Raw genomic sequence first — 22898 nt, 5'->3', positions numbered from 1 at the left:
TTGTCTAGTCCCCTACCACACCACATTGTCTACAGTCCCCTACCACACCACATTGTCTATAGTCCCATACCACACCACATTGTCTATAGTCCCATACCACACCACATTGTCTAGTCCCCTACCACACCACATTGTCTATAGTCCCATACCACACCACGTTGTCTAGTCCCCTACCACACCACATTGTCTACAGTCCCCTACCACACCACATTGTCTAGTCCTCCCCCTACCACACCACATTGTCTAGTCCCCCATACCACACCACATTGTCTATAGTCCCCATACCACACCACATTGTCTAGTCCCCCATACCACACCACATTGTCTACAAGTCCATACCACCCACGTTGTCTATCCCCTCCACACCCACCAAAAAATTGGTTCTACAGTCCCCTAACCAACAGGAAGGCCCACATTGTCTCGTTCTGTACCACACCACGGCACAATGTCTAGTTCTCGACCACATTACAATGTCAAGTTCCCTACAACACATTTTTCAGGTTTTTCCACCACTTAAGGCAAACTTTGTTAGAAATACCACAAATGGTGTGAAACAAAACAGGTGGCCTTCATAAGAGGTTTTTTTTTAACTATTAGTAGCCTTGATACAAAGGTTTTTTGTTATATACTGATAGGCTTTACCACAGGTCACCTGACACTTTACATTGTCCATCTTTCACTGCATCATGCTGCCATTCCAGGACAACCTGGCAGATTTCAATGATTTTCCCTGTTTTATTGTTACAGGACTAAATAGGTAGGATTTTTTTTCCAAAATGAAAACAGGAAACAAAACATTAGGAAGATTGATGTATTTTGACAAATATATATAATAACATATAGTACAACAAAATATGTTTCATACAACTTCAAAACAAGACTAAATGTAGAATTTGGTACACATTTGGTATTCATAGTAATGCAGTCATGTATCTCAACTAGTTTAATGGAGCTGGGGTGTTCACATACACAATGCATTGTTTCAAATAACAATTGATAATACTTTCTGTAAAATTCGACAACAAATCAATATAAATACTGAAAAGTCTTTCCCAAGAAGTATGGCCGGTCAATCATCAATTCCTGTCTGTAGTAGTATGGCCAGTCAATCATCAATTCATGTCTGTAGTAGTATGGCCGGTCAATCATCAATTCTTATCTGTGGTAGTATGGCCGGTCAATCATCAATTCCTGTCTGTGGTAGTATGGCCGGTCAATCATCAATTCCTGTCTGTAGTAGTATGGCCGGTCAATCATCAATTCCTGTCTGTAGGAGTATGGCCGGTCAATCATCAATTCCTGTCTGTGGTAGTATGGCCGGTCAATCATCAATTCCTGTCTGTGGTAGTATGGCCGGTCAATCATCAATTCCTGTCTGTGGTAGTATGGCCGGTCAATCATCAATTCCTGTCTGTGGTAGTATGGCCGGTCAATCATCAATTCCTGTCTGTGGTAGTATGGCCGGTCAATCATCAACTCCTGTCTGTAGTATTCATCTTCTACTGAGTGTTGATGTGGTATAAATATAATATTTTACCCCGAGTAGTGGAGGATACCTTAATAATCACTTTTTTGTTGTTGAAAAATTGTGTGTTTTCTCTAAAAGGCTTAGATATAGAGAAAATTAGCACAGAATGGCAAAGTAATTTTGTGCAACAAAGCAAGTGGTGGTACAAAGATCCCTCATGTAAATTTTCATGACATTCAGTTCATTCTTTCTTGACCGTATTCCATTAATTGATGTTTGTGTTCCAGTCATGTTATAACAGATAAAATACTATTGACCTGTGAACATCTAACACTGCCACTAAAACAGGATTTCCAGGACGCTAGCTACCATCATCTTATATCACATTCAAGGGTTAGCTGTTCTATCATTGTACTATAACAACAATGCTTTTTACAAATCACAGTTAACATTTTCACCTTACTCACAACTTTATATCACAACATCCTTTTCTCTAGTATTTTCTCCTGGAAAACTCAACTTGTATATTTCTCTCAAACTACACACATACATTTTTCTCCTTGAAATCTCGACTTATATACAATTTGTATTTCTTTCAAACTTCACTCATGTGTATCAATGTCCCTTGCACGCCTCTCACATGTTTTTTGTACATCTCTTTCGCTGTCAGTGTTACCACAACACCTGGCTGGTAGTTATAACTGTTTGCCTGCAGTGTGTATGTTGGAGACACAACTTGGAGAGGTAAACACCAACCTACATGAGTCTATTACACTATAACTACTACTAGACAAAGGCTCAGACATTTGTACAAAGTTCACAGCCTGTGTGAAATGATGGTCTGATATCACAGAACTGTTCATTGATTGTGTTGACAAAACTCCACCAAAGGTGTGTGATGGTGTTAGAGAGTCTAAAGATGTGGTGGGTAGAATGTGACCAAGGTCCGGTAAATTGTCGGAAATATCAACCTGCTTGGCTAGACTGTCCAGAAGACTGTCCGACAACATGTGGTCTATAGAAAGTTGACTAGATGTAGGAATCTCACTTTCAGCCATGATGGTATCAATAATGCTGGCAGAGGGGTCAACCTGCTCATCAGAATGATGCATGATGGGGGTCCACATATCCATACTGTCATGAGTGCTGGTCTCGGAGATAGACAGGATGGGTGTGTGGTGTACCACAGAAGGACCTGGGGATACAGACGGACTAGGGCCAGACACTGGTGGTATCTGTGGTGCTGTTGGGCTGGCTGGGGCAGAAAAGGGGAATCCCTGTGAACTGGACAATGCTTCCTCTCTTAGACACTCAGGCTTGGTCATGATGTTCGTCTTTTTACACAAACTTGTCAGTGAATCAAGCATTCCTGCAAAAGATGAGTGAATCAGTTTGATGTGTTAAGTTTATAGCTATACAAAATTATATGATGTATCTGTGTGACATAAAGGCACAAAGGCTAAAGCTCAAGCATGTCCATTTAAAACCGAACAAGGCATCTCAAGTGATACAAATGCCATCGCTTTTCAACATTTACCAATATGCAACAGATTTGAGAAGATAGTAAGAATTGTGAAATCACTATTATGCTCAGGAAAAACTACTAAATAACTAAATATCAACAATAGATAAATAATATAAGAGTTTAAATACATATATCCAAAAATCAAAATCAAAAAAATTGAAATGTAAATTCATTCAAGGGACAATAGTCATGAGTAAGTATTTGAAGTGTACAGACAATCCTCCAATATAACTAATGAAGTTGGTAGAGTGAGGACATCATTACTATTCATAGTAACAGTGACCTCATTTTTACCTCATGGGAATGAAATTTAAACTAGTAAAAGAGATAATGGTTGTAAGTCTATGATGTTTCGGAACAACTGAATTATTTATATAGTCAATAAACTCAAGACGCTTAGTTCCATATGCCATATATGTCAATCATTTTTATGAGCCCCCATCCCTATAACCCTTGCCTTCTTATCAGGAGGGGATCAGAAGTTTGTTGTACTGACCTGGGCGAAGGCTGGTGAGGGACAGATGATCAGCCGCCCATTGCATCACTGATTTGACCAGGGTATCCCTGGTAGCCGAGGCAGTCATATTTTTATATGCCTTATAGATAGGGTCCATCAGAAAGCTGAACTTAGTCAACTTAAGGAAAGCAATTTTGGTACAGAAATTTGACAAACAATCAAAATTAACATTGACAATAAAACCAGACCTGTTAAATACAAATAGCTTTCAAAGGTTATCCAAGTTTATTTTTACTTTTAGGAAGCATCATATATAACCAGCGATTTTTTTAAACCTTTTTGGGAATGGGCTTAGGCCCTTGAAATCAGGAAATTTAACATAGTTTGAACTTTTTCAATTGAAACAAGGATACAATCCAAAATTTCCAATTATTCGAGGTACGATCCCGCACATAGTCTGCATACAGCTTGTCCAAGTCATATTGAGGCTTGTCCAGACTCTCTATTCCGGCTGCGGGCAGACGATTCTGCAGCTCACTACAAAACAATTACATTACATGTTTTACATGTGCACATTGATATATCAGTCTTGAGCTATATACCAATATTCTGTACTGTGTACCCTGATAACATTTAATCTAGCCTCAAATCTTTTAATCAATTTAAACTTCTTACCCCTGATGGCAACAATTTTTGAGCAATTTGTACAGAATATTCTCTAGCAAAGAAAGTGATTCCTCATTTTAGTTCAAGTTGTTTACAAATAATTTTTTTCCATTTTTCATTATTTCTTTTTTTTCTAAATCAAAAATCACTTTGTAGTGTACATACTTTGAATTTCATACATGCATTTATAATGTATGACAAACAACTTGGCTAATGAGGAATCACTATAATGGAAGGTTATCAAAGTGTTGGATATGTGGAGTGATCGACAAACTGTGGCAGATTTCCTCAAAAGTACAAAGCTTCAAAGCAACACCAGTATATATGTACATAAAAGCATGCAGCATTTACCAATATTCCCATTAAATAATAACATTTGAAAGGATATATCTTTGATTCTGAAAAAGAGCAAATCCAAACATGAAATACATCTGAATTACACATCATTATATACAATATACCTATTAAAGAGAAACAAATAAAGTTAACACATGTTAAAATTATACATATAAATTACCACTTGTTTCCCGATGAATCTGGAACAGAAAAATTACACAGACAGCCAACAACTACAACATGACAATAGAAACCTTCCACAGTTTGAGACAACATAATACAGTTCTTCAATGTAGCATTTCTCATATCAATATTGGGTTTTATAATAAACCAATATTGTAGATACGTAATTATCATGCATTTCATGAATAAAATGCAGAATACTGTATTACAAAATGGGTACCTGAAATGATTTAAATTAAAATCAATATTAAGTTGATCCAATCAAATCCAACACTTTGATAGGAGTTTACCTGAAAGTGACAAGAAAATGTTAAAATATTAATGAACAGTGAAGTTGTGCTATCAAAAATCATTATAAAATTACAAAATTACACTAGACGACTTGTGGTTTAACGACAAACTTTACACATTATTGATAAAGTTTCAGGACTTACTGAATGTCAGACCCCAAGGCTTGTATTTCTTGCCGAAGGACACTGATCTCGTCTTGTCGAGCCTTAGACTCGGCCTTACCCTGGCAGCAATGCACGGCAGCTACAATATGGAGATGTGTCAGAAATTTGGGTGAGGGCACCCCCCACACAAACAGGGGGGCGTCGACCTAATCTAGATCTGTTAAACAACACATACAGTTCTCTTTCCACAGGTCAACACAGCACTAACACCATCTACTTGGCAAAAACAGATGGGAGAACATCCCCCCTCCCCCCACTTCCTTTAACACTGGCTCAGGAGTTGTCATGCAGGCGTGAGGTATGGAAAGAGGATTGCAATGATTGTATTGTTGATTCCCTAACAGACCCTACTCTAGGGAGTTTAAACAGGAAAACTTAACATTAAAAAAAACACCAAAGTTTAAAGGCTACCTACTTTTACACAGCATAGCCGACTTGCTTTCCTTCGGGGAACAGTCTTCCAGAGCCGGAACCAACTCTCTCAGCGTATCAAAGCCTTTCTGTAAATAAGATTAACTATCCAGATGAACAACAATGGTAAACCAAAATCAAACTTTTATTCTGGAAGATCAACATGGTTGGTATGATCAGTGAATCATTCGACAAGACTACACATTCCTGTTTAAAAACAACCCAGTGATTTCAACACCACAATATACAGGATCATTTACCAGTTCTGAAGGTAATTTAGTAAAAACTAGCTGATTTTACAGCTACCAATCAATATGGTAATATACACTAATATTCTGAAGTGTTTCTCTATAATATCACGACATTTTAGTCAACAAATGGTCTCTGTGGATTAAGAATCACTGTGAACTCTGGTGAAATATTTCTCAGGGGAAGTTTTCAACAGGTTGGTGTGTTTTAGTAAATACATGGAAATAAACAAGACTTTATCTGTTCATAAATTATTCATTTAAAAATATGTGACCTCTCATTACAATAGCCATCTTTTTGACCCACCTGTGATCCACCTTACCTGTCTGACCATCGTTTGCACCTACATGTAATTTCTGACATAGGATAACAGGCGCATGGACTACTGACCATATCATTTATCAATCCGGGTCAAATTCCTGTTTGCATTGCCCAATGGCTGGAAAATGAGCTAGTCTGTTTGTAAATGACAACCACTCTTAACCATCAATACAAAAACACTTTTAACACCCAACACAAAACTGTATTAAAAAAATGAAACGAAAATTTCATAACAATTATCGGCCGAATTGGCACGACGCAAACCTGTATTTTGTCTCTGCGTTTATATTCTGCCTTGATGTGGGAATCTCTCTTGTGTCGAGGAACAGGGTTGGCAGGACGTCCACATTTGCGACCCTGTTTTGGGGATGTCCCAGTTGATGAGCAGTTGCCATCTGAAATGCGTCTTGTGTTCTTATCATAGTTGCCATTCACCTTTGACAAACAAAACAAAAAAATAGGTTTTGTCAGGTATTATGATAATCAAAACACCACAAATACAGAATTTTTGACAATCATATCAATTCATTCATAAATTAAAACATTCCTATAAAGAAGACTTTTTTTTAATCTGATTACAAAAAAAAATTGAAATGTCTTTATACGAATGTTAAATTATGCTAAAAAAAAGGTGGATGTTTTTGACTTCCATTTATAAATACATGTATATACATAGTCTATATAGGCCTATAGTCTATATTACACTTTTATCTTTTAAAGTTCTCCAAATAATTTATTAAATGTGTACATGAGAATATTCTGCATATAAGTGCAAATGGTCTTACAAATATTGTTAATTAAAAATGTTTCTTGTCGTGGTTATTTCCCTTGCTCTATACAACAAATTACAAAATCCTGAAATAGACTATACAACAGTATACCAAGCATCGGAATTATATGAAACGGACTTTATGATCATGAACTTATTTGATTGGCAGATCGGAAGCGGTCCGGCATTTCATTGGCTGACCAATTGCACGCCAGATGACGTCATTCATAGGTATATAAGCCTTTGCGCACTAGTTTTGATTTCTTGCCAGTTGAGCCGTCGACAGGAACGCATCCCAATGTAACCGTTCCTCAAGTAACGATTACCGTTTGTGAAAATTCTCGATCTACTTAATTATTGGGATCTTTTACTACACTATGATGTTAGAGGGATGATAAAACAACAGAAAGAGGTGCTTTGATGATGAATGATCAGTCAAAACATAGAACTTTCGTGTGGAGAGCCGAACAAATGAAGATGACAAAAGCCGACAGGCGAAATATAAAAAAATCGACAAAATCAAGGAAACAAAAGTCACATTACATGACAAAAAACATATGAAAATAAATACCTTTAACTTTGTCGATATATCCTTATCCAACTGTGTGATTGCGGCGTTAATGGTAAAAGTTGTTTCGTAATCGTCGACAACCTTCATCGTGGCTTTGGGCTTGTACAATTTTACAGCGAGGGCTTTATATATACTCGTATCCCACAATGCATCAGCATTCTAAAAATAGCGTTGAACCCAAAGTAGATTTTCCCACGAAATTGGACATATTTGTAAAAATTGTTTTGAAAACAATGTCACCGTTGAAAGAAAACAACGAAAATAAAAGTGGCGTTGTTAAAATTTCAGACAAATATTTAAAAGTATGCGTATTTTGACTCCATATTATCGTGTTGTGGACATGCTTCAAAATGGACGACCCGACATTTCTCACTCGACTCGTATGTTTGCAAACGAAATGTCTGTTACCGCTATCATTCTTTTATTTAATAATGCATTTATAAATGTATACTTAAATTATTTTGTTTTTGATTGTGTTGTGAACACATGCCACCTGTACTGGGTAACGTTAAATACGGATTATGTTCCAGCTCACGTGGACAGGCCTATTGTTCAAGATGTCGGTCTGGTAAAAGTAGGTAGACTAGATGTTAATAATAATTCTTTGCAGAAATCATATAACGATGATCACTTGTGTTGTTGACAGTATTGAACTTCATACCAACCACGATAACTGATACGACGTTTCAATAAAATCATTTTATTATACGGTTCGCCATAATTTGTAGAGGGCTGTACACTGAATTAAAGCGTTTTATTTATGTCGAAATCACCACTATCTTAGGCTAACTTAGGCATGCAAAATGACATGTCAGTGCCAGCCGGTTCTAGCCGGTTCTCGCCAAGTTCGTGGTGGTGTGTTGGCTAGCTACCTGGTATTAGTGTAACACACCATTAAAAAACAATAAACATGTTCAAAATTAGCTTTCTGCTTATATTACTTCGGACGGCTCCAAGGCGAAAATTATATGGATGTTTTATATTCCTACCTATCTCTTTTTTATTTATCTAAACATATTTTATCTGCTTCAAAAGCATGAAGGTTAATCAGGCACATGTATATAAATTGAGAAATAGCATAATGTAATCAAATTAACACCATTTTTAACATAATTAACAAAGATGTATATCATGTGATATTACCAAACCTTTGGTTGGATTTTAAATATGTTTGCACACTTTTAAAACTGTTTTGTGTTTGCATCTATTGGCAGATATTCATTTCCTGTGAGCAGTAAGTCAAGTCTATCTCTCTCTCTTTTATTTATTTTTTTTCGGGGAAAATGTGGACGCTTTTGCATACTTGTAGCATATAGAAGCTATGCCACTGCTATTACTAGACTAATTAATGTTTCTGGAGCCGTTATGGTGTGTCAACCCGCTTATGACATTCGGATTAAATTGGAATGAATTTGTTTACATCGGAGACATGTCTTCATTTCATATATAAGATTTTATTTTAACCATCCATTTATATTTCATTGATAATAATCTCTGGGACGACCCGGAAGCAGATAATAGGTTGGTAGGGACTGGCCTAACTACCTGCTATTATTTTTCTTATATGTTTTGACAAAACTCCATCTGTGTGGTGAAATGTATATTGATCAAATCTGAACTTTTATAACAAAAACATTAAACAAGGTCTTAATATGAGGATTCCATTGGAAATAAGCTGATCCTCGGTAACAACTGTCGTAATTAAATGTGCCAATTTGTGATGATATACTGTGATAATTCCAATAACCTTGTGGTACGTATCTCGGGTACAAATACGTATGTGATTGTTAATTACTGTGAACCAAGCTTTTAATAACTAAATACAGATTATTATTTGGGCACCACTAAGTAAATTTAGTCTTCAGTAGACTCGAGAGCCTCTATGAGCCTTCCCACACCACACATTATAAGTTACATAATAAAAATGTCCAGTCATGTTTAACTCAAATTCATACCTATTATCAGAGATATTAAACGGAGTGATTTAAGCACGTAATTAATGTACGATCCAATAGGAAGTGCGAGGTAGCATTGGCGACTACTTGGTATGTATCCCATCCTACAATAACCGGAATCAAGTAAATACAAAGATCCTAATTAGAATCAGATATTATTATTACATTATCATCCTATAGATATGTAAAGATAAAAGGACACATGTATTAGAGGTCTTATCAACGTTTTGAAATTAATCCCATTTCTTATTTATAACGCATTCGGAAAGTCCCAGTTCTAATTGGTCAACAGGTCATTAAAGTCAATCATTTCCCACAACATTCCGATGTGGACTGAGAGGTCGGTGCTGAGTGAGTTAGCTCTACGGTTATAAATTGAATCCGAATAATTCGTGTTCCATGAATACGAAGGGACTGACATATCAAACTTCTCTAATTCGTATGTATATCAGGGACGCATATGGAAGGACATTTTTATCTAAGAAAAAAAAAAAAGAAAGAGAAAGAAAAAAACCCACCCAAAAACAAAGAAAGAAAGAGCGAACCAGTTGTACCACCACAGGTCGTAGCCTCGTCTCTCAATGCACTCAAGATTATATATTGGACGTATTGACAGACGAGGCTACGACCTGTGGTCCCGCCCCAAAATGCTGAGCGTTTGTCTCGGTCAGGGGACGAGACCAAAAGTTCCTCACAGAGGCGAACGCTAAAGTAAAGGCCAAAAGTGAGGCCGTGTCCAGTGAGACATTAGGAAGAAGAATGTTAGAAGAAAATAGTTTATCCTAAAAAAAAAACACTCTGGGCCACTCGTCGGAGGTATAGTGGCAAGCTGTCTGCCAAGAATGCCTTACTCCTTTTAAAGTGATTAAAACTATTACCTAACCAATATCAACCAGTTTTCAAAGGGATAATATCTGTTGTACGTATAAAAGATATGTTTTCAACGGATTACACGAGCAGTTAGTTAGTTGTTAACGGCCCACCAACACTATAAAGGTCATAGGGGTGTACGAGCATTAAAATAATAGCTAAAGGCTTAAAGGTCATCTAATAGCCATTCCAGTGATAGCAGTGATGCCTTACAAGCCTATACATCACTACTATGGTGCATTGTAACAGAGGTAACGTGATGTTATTTTAGTTTGTATCATAGCTAACATTTGGCCTTGCTGTTTAAATGCGAATTGTTAAGTTGTTTATCAATTTCAATAAAACATGTGAAAAATGCATCAGGGGATACAATTCGCTGATTTGTATCACATATAATACACAAAATAGCCACGTGTCTGTAGCACACAGTAGGAGCATGGTTTGACCAGATTTTACTTTATTACATGTATTAACACCGATTCTATTTTGACCTCGAAATGCAAATGGCAACTGTGAATAATATCGCACAGGTATGGCATATAGAGAGGAATAGCAAACAGGAGCAATGTCTTATCAGACACGTTTACAAACTTTTATAGGTTCAAAAATTATTCACCCACTGAATTTGAGATAAAAGAATGCATGTTTCTGAAAAAGGCCTCGATCTAATACATGTAGTATTTTATCGATTGGAATGCCTCTCTTTATGTCATATTTGTGTAATATTACAGCCGCCATTTGCATTGCAAAGTCAAAACAAAATAAGTGTTAATACGTACATAAAGTCAAATCTGGTCAATCAATGCTATAGACACTAATAGACACCAATTGTTGATGCTTTTGTGAAACTTCATGTCCAGACAAACATTTTGGTATACATTGTATATAATACAAGATAACTAGTTTTGTTCAAATTTGTAGATATTTATTCGTTTTAAAAACTATAAATATTATCCTGCTGAGAGGTAAATGAGTGTCAATCTATTTATCTATATTTATACGTCAACATTTAAAGTGTGCATACATAATCTATATGCAGGAATGTAAATTTAGTAACATTAACATTTGATTCACACTGTCTTTCTCATTACCTTGTTTTCTGACGTAATTATGAGTAATACATATATTTAGTTTTTCCTGGTGGTGACCAGTTTTTGAAATATCTTAGTTGAGTTTTTAGCCCACCATCTGATGATGGTGGGCTATTCAAATCGCCTTGCGTCCTTGGTCCTTGGTCCGTCCGTAAACAATTATTGGTATAGCTATTTCTCAGAAAGTACTGAAGGGATCTTTCTCAAATTTCATATGGAGGTTCCCCTTGGTGCCTAGTTATGCATATTGCATTTTGAGACCAATCAGAAAACAACATGGCCGACAGACAGCCATCTTGGATTTTGACAATTGAAGTTTGTTATCGCTATTTCTCAGAAAGTGCTGAAGGGATCTTTCTCAAATTTCATATGTAGGTCCCCCTTGGTGCTTAGTTATGCATATTGCATTTTGAGATCAATCGGAAAAAAACATGGCCGACAGGCATCCATCTTGGATTTTGACAATTGAAGTTTGTTATTGCTATTTCTCAGAAAGTACTGAAGGGATCTTTCTCAAATTTCATATGTAGGTTCAACCAAATTTCATATGTAGGTTCCCCTTGGTGCTTAGTTATGCATATTCCATTTTGAGATCAACCGGAAAACAACATGGCCGACAGGCAGCCATCTTGGATTTTGACAATTGAAGTTTGTTATCGCTATTTCTCAGAAAGTGCTGAAGGGATCTTTCTCAAATTTCATATGTAGGTCCCCCTTAGTGCTTAGTTATGCATATTGCATTTTGAGATCAATCGGAAAACAACATGGCCGACAGGCAGCCATCTTGGATTTTGACAATTGAAGTTTGTTATCGCTATTTCTCAGAAAGTATTGAAGGGATCTTTCTCAAATTTCATATGGAGGTTCCCCTTTGTGCTTAGTTATGCATATTGCATTTTGAGACAAATCTGAAAACAACATGGCCGACAAGCAGCCATCATGGATTTTGACAATTGAAGTTTGTTATTGCTATTTCTCAGAAAGTACTGAAGGGATCTTTCTCAAATTTCATATGGAGGTTCCCCTTGGTGCGTAGTTATGCATATTGCATTTTGAGACCAATCTGAAAACAACATGGCCGACAGGCAGCCATCTTGGATTTTGACAATTGAAGTTTGTTATCGCTATTTCTCAGAAAGTGCTGAAGGGATCTTTCTCAAATTTCATATGTAGGTTCCCCTTGGTTCCTCGTATTGAATTTTGGGACCAGTCTGTCCTGAAAACAACCTGGCAAACAAACAGCCATTATCGCTAAATCTCAAATTTCTTATATAGCTAGGATTCCCTTGTTTGAAAAGTACTGGAGGGATGTCTCAATTTGCACAGATTAGTAAAATGAAGGAAAAAGTATAGAGAAGATCAATCTGACATAGAACCCATAAAGATCATTCAATGGTGGGCGCCAAGATCCCTCTGGGATCTCTTGTTTTGTTGTGTATTCATTTTCTTATAATATTACTATTTTATTTGTCATATCGTTATCTTTTTTGTTATCATATAGTTTGTTTTGTTTAGTTTTGTTTGGACATCTTTATTTTTTTAATATTTCGAAAACTCGGCATTAAAAGATTGAATGATTAACGATAACGAATTTAAACAAAAGGCTATAATTGTATATAATGATAACAAGATAACTAATGATGTCAAAAAAAATGATATCATAACAAAATGCAGGAAGAGTTCACGGAGATCCTCGGAGTAGTTACAATTGGAGCAGCAATGTACTATAACATCGCTGAAATACTCATTACACATGGAACACACTGTACGGTCATGGGTGACTGACAAGGTCAATGTTGAACATATAGAGATCCCGCAGCGAGCCACATCACATACGGTCTGTAGGTGGACTGATCGACACCAACGGAACAGTTTTACACTTGTTGTCATTATATTTTTCATTACCTTTCCCCTCTGTTGTCCATTTACTTTGGTTTAGCTTCGTTTTACATTTGTTGTCATATTTTTGTTCTAAGTTTGTTGTCTTTGTATTTTTCTATAACTTTCCCCCTCTGTTGTCCGTTTGTTTTGTTTTAAGTTTGTAGTCATTATCTTTTTCTATAACTTTCCCCCTCTGTTGTCTATTTACTTTCGTTTAACTTTGTTTTACGTTCAAAATCAATAAAATGGGAGCAAAATATGAGAAAATCGAGACAATGGGTGTCGAAGTTACTCCCGATATATATAGTGAATGTTCTTGTTGAATCTGGTATATGTGTAGACTAGGTTAGTCTTGTGTATTGACTATACGTTATAGAACCGGGTAGAACCGTATTGCTGCCAATCCACCGGGTTCAAACTAGCTATAGGAGCTACCCGTCACTTACGTCAACACTACTGGTAATATGATATAGTCACCCGTGTTGTGTGTGGAAATCCCTACAAACTTGTACCTATGTATAATCCCCAGCCTAAAATACAAACTTACCAGTCATTTACATGCTATTATTACAGCTGACTGTTAAAATTATACGTGGTAAATTTGCATGTGTTATTTCTGACTATTTTATCGTGCAAAAGTATTACTGAATCCTGTAACTATTTATAGAGTTCGACACCATTTATTTATGGCACTAAAAAGTAACATTATGTAAAAAAAGTTCCTATAAGGTAAAATCACTTAATCCTGTTATTAAATTCAACAGTGTTCCGCATCACTTAATCCTGTAACTGTGTTAAAGGAGTTAAAAGTTCACTTCACGGAACATGACGAACCTAGGCCCCGATACTGTGTAAACCATGACGAACTTAGGCCCCGACAGTGTGTAAACATGGCAAACCTAGTCTCCGATATTGTGTAAAACATGACGAGGATAGGCCCCGATACTGTGTAAAACATGACGAGGCTAGGCCCCGATACTGTGTAAAACATGACGAATCAAGGCCCCGATACTGTGTAAAACATGACGAACCTAGGCCCCGATACTGTGTAAAACATGACGAATCAAGGCCCCGATACTGTGTAAAAAACATGACAAACCTAGGCCCCGATACTGTGTAAAACATGACGAACCAAGGCCCCGATACTGTGTAAAACATGACGAGGCTAGGCCCCGATACGGTGTAAAACATGACGAACCTACGCCCCCGATACTGTGTAAAACATGACTGAACTAGGCCCCGATATTGTGTAAAACATGGCGTATAATAAGTTTATCTTGGACCCCAAGACTGTATACTAGAATTGTTAGCCAATGGCTGACTAATACCCCCGCTCCCCTCCCTGTTATTTGCAAAGTAGTTTTATAGTAATTTGAAATTTTACAAAATTATAATACATTTTGGATGAATATAAAAGCGGCCAAACGACTGAGGGGTTATAGCTCTTGATCGAATACCCGTTTGTAATGACCTGTTACCACAGCAACCATAATTCCGAGAAAAAAAGTTGCATGCAAATAGCCCTTTATATCTGTGTGAAATTCATTAGAATCGGATCGTCAGTTTAGGAGTTGTCCGGACAAGGAAAACCTGATATTAGTGACCAGTTACCATGAAAACCAATATTTTGAATTTAAAGAGCTGCATGCATATCTACATATGTTCCATAACATTCCTGTGAAGTTTTGTTAAAATCGGCCAACAGGCTTAGGAGGAGTTGTCCAGACAAGACAAACTTGCTGATATTGACTAGTAACCATGGCATCAAAATGTTTGGAATTCAAACAGTCGCATGCACATCTACACATGGTCCTCTATATTTGTGTCATTGGAATCTGTCCATCAGTTTAGGAGGAATGCTTCAAACAAAATAGTTATCAGAAGACCTGTTTATAGTGACCGGTTACTATAGAAACCAACATTTTGAGCCAAAAAATGTTGCATGGACATCCACACATGATCCTGTTGCATGGACCATCCACGCATGATCCTTTTATTGGTGTCCAGCTCTCGAATTCGTTGGAATCGGCCCACCGATTTAGGAGTTGTCCGGACAAGATTATGGGACGACAGAAAAAAAAAACCCCAACTTCGTCGTAGGGGTATAAATACGACAAACCTAGGCCCCCGATACTGTGTTAAGACTAAGGATCAGGTAACTACAGTATTGTAGTATAGACGGCGTTCACGTGTTACATATCCAGCAGTAACATCGCCAACTCAGCACGTGTCGGCTGACGGCATGTGATAGCATGCCATCTTAGTTAGCATGTTGTACGGCGGACAATGTTTCCTTGAGGCGTCACGGTACACATATGTGATGCATTGTTCAACACTCTTCTGGTAAAGTGGACAGACACAATGCCGCGTCGATCTGAGCTTTACATGTTCTCCCAAATACTCTACATAATTTTGGATATTGTTAGTACATGTTTTTTTTTATGTAGACACGTTATACAACACTGAATGCATGGCTGTGTTACTACCTCACAAAGTGGGGATTAAGGGAAAGGAGGGATTGTATAGACAGATTTAACACTACATATTACAAAGACCTTATACGTTATGTAAGAGGGACAAGAGCTGTAATCCAATAACAAATCAAATACATGTACTACTTAACTAGCAATGATAATTTTGTTACATAATTGAAACAACATTATGTCATCATTGAATCATCCGACGTTAATCTAAGAATTGAATAGACTTGTACAACACGTAATACAAGTCAGAACAACCGAGGGACATTCCTTGCAATACTAGTAACGCCGATAATGACGTCATCCTAGCGACAACCACACTTGGGAGCCAACGTCACTTCTTTGGGTCATTTTGTCATTAGCCTCTCTTCACGAGGAGAAAAAAACACATTCAGCCACAGCCACCCAGAGTTTCTCTATAACATTCTTATACTCCTTAAAGGGACATCACGGTAAAAACGCTGTAATTTTCAATGAATGTACGTGTTTTGTTCCTTTCCATTTATGTTTCTGTGCTGTCCCAATGTTCACAGTCGATCCTCATGTCCAGCTTGACCACTTGATTTAGTTGGGAATCCCCCTCTAAATTTAGCGCGGAAATTATTTTTAAATCATCACGTAACTGTTTTGAAATCGAGGCAACACAAACACACGATAGTTTACAAGGCGAATTGGATTAGTTGGACAACGATATATACAGTGGTTTAAATGTTAAATAACACGTTCTGTATATATTCCGGCACATATATGTATGTGTAAATAAGTGTAAACACTGTACATATAGTATAGTGACAGTAGCGATGTACTGGTACAGACTGTATAAATATTACCGAGTTTGTGTAAATATTACCGAGATTGTCATGCCCTACTATCCAGCAATCAAGCAGAATACGAGCAGCGTCCGTATTACTGCTGTTTTCATATTTGAACTGTATTGTACTGCTTCCCCAGTTTAATTCTAGGATTGTGTTTGACCCATTTTCCAATTATTCTCTTCATTGCGGAAGCTGTTATCGTTTTCAAGATGATATATGTAGATTATAACATTATATAGTAGATTATATTGTAGATTATAACACTAGTAATAGTACAACATTATATTGTAGATTATAACATAGTAATAGTATAACATTATATTGTAGATTATAACATTGTAGTATAGTATAACATTATATTGTAGATTATAACTTGTAGATAGTAAACATATATTGTAGATATAACATTGTAGTAATAGTATAACATTATATTGTAGTATTATATAACACTAGTAATAGTATAACATTATATTGTAGATTATAACATTGGAGTAATAGTATAACATTATATTGTAGATTATAACATTGCAGTCATAGTATAATATTATATTGTAGATTATAACATTGTAGTAATAGTATAACATTATATTGTAGATTATAACATTGTAGTAATAGTATAACATTATATTGTAGATTATAACACTGTAGTAATAGTATAACATTATATTGTAGATTATAACATTGTAGTAATAGTATAACATTATATTGTAGATTATAGATTATAACACTGTAGTAATAGTATAACATTATATTGTAGATTATTTTGTAGTTATAGTATAACATTATATTGTAGATTATAACATTGTAGTAATAGTATAACATTATATTGTAGATTATAACATTGTAGTAATAGTATAACATTATATTGTAGATTATAACATTGTAGTTATAGTATAACATTATATTGTAGATTATAACACTGTAGTAATAGTATAACATTATATTGTAGATTATAACATTGTAGTAATAGTATAACATTATATTGTAGATTATAACACTGGAGTAATAGTATAACATTATATTGTAGATTATAACATTGTAGTAATAGTATAACATTATATTGTAGATTATAACATTGTAGTAATAGTATAACATTATATTGTAGATTATTTTTTAGTTATAGTATAACATTATATTGTAGATTATAACATTGTAGTAATAGTATAACATTATATTGTAGATTATTTTGTAGTTATAGTATAACATTATATTGTAGATTATAACATTGTAGTAATAGTATAACATTAAATAGTAGATTATAACATTGTAGTTATAGTATAACATTATATTGTAGATTATAACATTGTAGTAATAGTATAACATTAAATAGTAGATTATAACACTGTAGTAATAGTATAACATTATATTGTAGATTATTTTGTAGTAACAGTATAACATTATATTGTAGATTATAACATTGTAGTAATAGTACAACATTATATTGTAGATTATTTTGTAGTTATAGTACAACATTATATTGTAGATTATAACATTGTAGTTATAGTATAACATTATATTGTAGATTATAACATTGTAGTAATAGTACAACATTATATTGTAGATTATTTTGTAGTTATAGTACAACATTATATTGTAGATTATAACATTGTAGTAATAGTATAACATTATATTGTAGATTATAACATTGTAGTAATAGTATAACATTATATTGTAGATTATAACACTGTAGTAACAGTACAACATTATATTGTAGATTATAACATTGTAGTAATAGTATAACATTATATTGTAGATTATAACATTGTAGTAATAGTATAACATTATATTGTAGATTATTTTTTAGTTATAGTATAACATTATATTGTAGATTATAACATTGTAGTAATAGTATAACATTATATTGTAGATTATTTTGTAGTTATAGTATAACATTATATTGTAGATTATAACATTGTAGTAATAGTATAACATTATATTGTAGATTGTGTAACCCTGAAGATTGGTAACATTATCAATATGGCACGTGTTTTAATTGTGAATCGCATAACCAAATGCCACGGCTATTTCTCGATGTCTTCCAATGGCATACTATCTATTTCTTTATCATAAACAAATGTTGATTCAAGCCTCAAGCAATGTTGTAGATATCAAGTTTGTCATCACAGCCGGTGAATAACGTTCCATTTGTACAGCACGTTTGTCTAGGTACACAAAAGTTCAATATATAGGTCAGGTGTAAAATCATCTGACGGCATCAAACTGACAGTCGCCCGTGACTTTAATAAGCCAGGAGTTGTGACCCTAAATATTAAACTGTTATGTGTTCACTATACAGACCAGGAAAGAAATTAAAGGCCTGATTATCCACGAGGAATACAGAACACGTGCCCACACTAACATAATACCCACGAGGGATACAGAACACGTGCCCACACTAACATAATACCCACGAGGAATACAGAACACGTGCCCACACTAACATAATACCCACGAGGAATACAGAATACGTGCCCACACTAACATAATACCCTCAAGGAATACAGAACACGTGCCCACACTAACATAATACCCACACTAACATAATACCCACGAGGAATACAGAATACGTGCCACACTAATATAATACCCACGAGGAATACAGAATACGTGCCCACACTAATATAATACCCACACTAACATAATACCCACACTAACATAATACCCACAAGGAATACAGAACACGTGCCCACACTAACATAATACCCACGAGGGATACAGAACACGTGACCACACTAACATAATACCCACGAGGAATACATAATACCCACGGGGAATACAGAACACGTGCCCACACTAACATAATACCCACGAGGAATACAGAACACATGCCCACACTTACATAATGTCAACGAGGGATACAGAACACGTGTCCACACTAACATAATACCCACGAGGAATACAGAACACATGCCCACACTAACATAATACCCACGAGGGATACAGAACACGTGCCCACACTAACATAATACCCACGAGGGATACAGAACACGTGCCCACACTAACATAATACCCACGAGGAATACAGAATACGTGACCACACTAACATAATACCCACGAGGGATACAGAACACGTGCCCACACTAACATAATACCCACGAGGGATACAGAACACGTGCCCACACTAACATAATACCAATGAGGAATACAGAACACGTGCCCACACTAATATAATATAATCTTTTTAAGGTGATACACTCGTTACTTAATTTCTTTATGGTGATACACTCGTTACTAAATCTGTTTAAGGTGATACATCCGTTACTAAATCTGTTTAAGGTGATACACCCGTCACTAAATCTGTTTTAGGTGATACACCCGTCACTAAATCTGTTTAAGGTGATACACCCGTCACTAAATCTGTTTAAGGTGATACACCCGTCACTGAATCAGTTTTAGGTGATACACCCGTTACTTAATCTGTTTAAAGTGATACACCCGTTACTAAATCTGTTTAAGGTGAAACACCCGTAACTAAATCTGTTTAAGGTGATACACCCGTCACTAAATCTGTTTAAGGTGATACACCCGTCACTAAATCTGTTTCAGATGATACACCCGTCACTAAATCTGTTTAAGGTGATACACCCGTAACTTAATCTGTTTAAGGTGATACACCCGTCACTAAATCTGTTTAAGGTGATACACCCGTGATACACCCGTCACTAAATCTGTTTAAGGTGATACACCCGTCACTAAATCTGTTTAAAGTGATACACCCGTCACTAAATCTGTTTAAGGTGATATACCCGTCACTAAATCTGTTTAAGGTGATACACCCGTTACTTAATCTGTTTAAGGTGATACACCCGTTACTTAATCTGTTTAAGGTGATACACCCGTTACTTAATCTGTTTAAGATGATACTCACTTGTTTCTTCTGTAGAATCATTTGAGGCTGTTGGGCGTTAAGGTTTCTGGGAGAATACCACTGTTTCAGCTCAACTGAACTGAAGATCTGGTGAGCTTATGCCATGGTGCGGCATCTGTCATCAGTCAACATTTGCTTTAAATCTGTTCCGCTTCCCCCAAGGATGTTTCTGATGAAGTTGGGTCCAAATCCATTCATAACTTTTATGACTAGCAACAATTAACAAGAGATCCCAGAGGGATCTTGGCGCCCACCATTGAATGATCTTTATAGGTTCCATGTCAGATTGATCTTTTCTCTACTTTTCTCTTCCTTAGTCTTACTAATCTGTGTAAATTCAGAAACAGCCCTCTAGTACTATTCAAACAAGGGGAACCTATAGATAAAATTTAAGATTTAGTGAAAATGGCTGTCTGTCGGCCATGTTGTTTTCGGATTGGTCCCAAAATGCAATACCAGGGACCAAGGGGAACCTACATATGAAATTTGAGAAAAATCCTTTCAGTACCTTCTGTAAAATAGCAATAACAAACTTCAATTGTCAAAATCCAAGATGGCTGCCTATCGGCCATGTTGTTTTCCGATTGGTCTCAAAATGCAATAAGCACAACTAGGCACAGAGGTGAATATACATATGAAATTTGAGAAAGATCCCTTCAGCACTTTCTGAGAAATAGCGATAACAAACTTCAATTGTCAAAATCCAAGATGGCTGCCTGTCGGCCATGTTGTTTTCCGATTGGTCTCAAAATGCAATATGCATTACTAGGTACAGAGGGGAACCTATATATGAAATGAGAAAAATCCCTTCGGTACTTTCTGAGAAATAGCGATAACAAGAATTGTTTATGGACGGACAAGGGACCACGGACGCAGGGCGATTTGAATACAGATGGTGGGCTAAAAAGCATTACCTCTATTTCCCCTGCTGAGCCCCGCCCCTTTGGGGAAATAGAGGTAATGCTTTTAAATCGCTACTATTCATAAAGTTATAGATGGATTTGAACACTATTTGGTCAGAAAAATCCTTGGGGAAGGGGAACAGATTTTGCCTAAAGGGTGACTTTGACCCCCCAAGGGCCAGAAGGGCGGGGCCCATTAGGGGAAACAGAAGTAATGCGTTTACATTACTACTAGTAATAAATTTATGAATGGATTTGAAACCAATTTAGTCAGAAACATCCTTGGGGGAAGGGAACAGATTTTGCATAAATGGAGACTCTGACCCACAAGGGGCCAAAGGGACGTGGCCCAATAAGGGAAATACATGCTATTCCTTTAAATCGCTACTAGACATAAAGTTATAGATGGATTTTAACCCAATTCATTCAAAAACATCCTTAGGGAAAGGGTAACAGATTTTGCATAAATGGTGACTATGACCCCAAAGGGACCAAAGGGGCGGGGTCACATAGGGGAAATAGAGGTTATTCCTTTAAATCAGTACTTGTCCAAAAGTCCTGCATGGATTTGAACTAAATTTGGTCAGAAATATCCTTTTAATTCATTACAAATCATAACTTATTCAACTTATATCATTCCTGACGTGTGATGAAATTAATATTGTACAAACAATAAGAAGGAAAAATATGTATTGAATAGGTATATTAGGCATATAATAGGCTGTACTAAGTGTATAGCAACATTACAATAATCATGTATCAGTAAAGTTATCAGGAAGGACCCATGTATACTATATAACACAAAATGATGACAATGTCATGTGACATGTATACTATATAACACCAAATGTTGACAATATCACGACATGTATACTATATAACAAAAATGATGACAATGTCACATGACATGTATACTATATAACACCAAATGTTGACAATATCACATGACATGTACACTATATAACAAAAATGATGACAATGTCACATGACATGTATACAAATGTACTATGAAACATACAAGAGATCCGAGAGGGATCTTGGCACCCACCATTGAATGATCTTTATAGGTTCCATGTCAGATTGATCTTTTCTCTATTTTCCCCTTCCTCTTGCTAATCTGTGTAAATTGAGAAACATCCCTCCAGTACTTTTCAAACAAGGGGGAACTTATATATGAAATTTGAGATTTAGCGATAATGCATGTCTGTTGACAATGTTTTCAGATTGGTCCAAAAATGCAACACGACAGACCAACGGGAACCTTCATATGAAATTTGAGAAAGATCCCTTCCGCATCTTCTGTAAAATAACGATAACAAACATGAGTTATCAAAATCCAAGATGGCTGTCTGTTGGCCATGTTGTTATCCTACTGGTCCCAAAATGAAATATGCATAACTAGGTACCAAGGGCAACCAAGCTATATATCAAATTTGAGAAAGATCCCTTCAGTTCTTTCTGAGAAATAGCGATAACAAACTTCAATTGTTAAAATCCAAGATGGCTGCCTGTCGGTCATGTTGATTTCCGATTGGTCCCAAAATGCAATATGCATAACTAGGGACCAAGGGCAACCTACATATGAAATTTGAAAAAAATTCCTTCAGCACTTACTCAGAAATAGT

General features: G+C 36.0%; 1 protein-coding gene across 1 annotated transcript; it reads right to left on the bottom strand.

Annotated features, from left to right (window-relative positions):
- Positions 1–796: 796 nt before the first annotated feature.
- LOC117328249 lies at positions 797–8421 on the bottom strand. Its single transcript, XM_033885713.1, has 7 exons — positions 7412–8421; positions 6336–6506; positions 5506–5590; positions 5070–5169; positions 3864–3987; positions 3490–3619; positions 797–2837 (listed from the first exon to the last, which is right to left on the bottom strand). Exons 1-7 carry the CDS (start codon positions 7496–7498, stop codon positions 2164–2166), a joined length of 1371 nt encoding a protein of 456 aa, XP_033741604.1. The 5' UTR covers positions 7499–8421; the 3' UTR covers positions 797–2163.
- Between the last annotated feature and the right edge of the window lie 14477 nt (positions 8422–22898).

Source organism: Pecten maximus, chromosome 5 (assembly GCF_902652985.1).
Source record: "Pecten maximus chromosome 5, xPecMax1.1, whole genome shotgun sequence".
Lineage (NCBI taxonomy): Eukaryota > Metazoa > Mollusca > Bivalvia > Pectinida > Pectinidae > Pecten > Pecten maximus.
The sequence above is the reverse complement of the archived record's forward strand: the minus strand, read 5'-3'. Positions and strand labels throughout refer to the sequence as shown.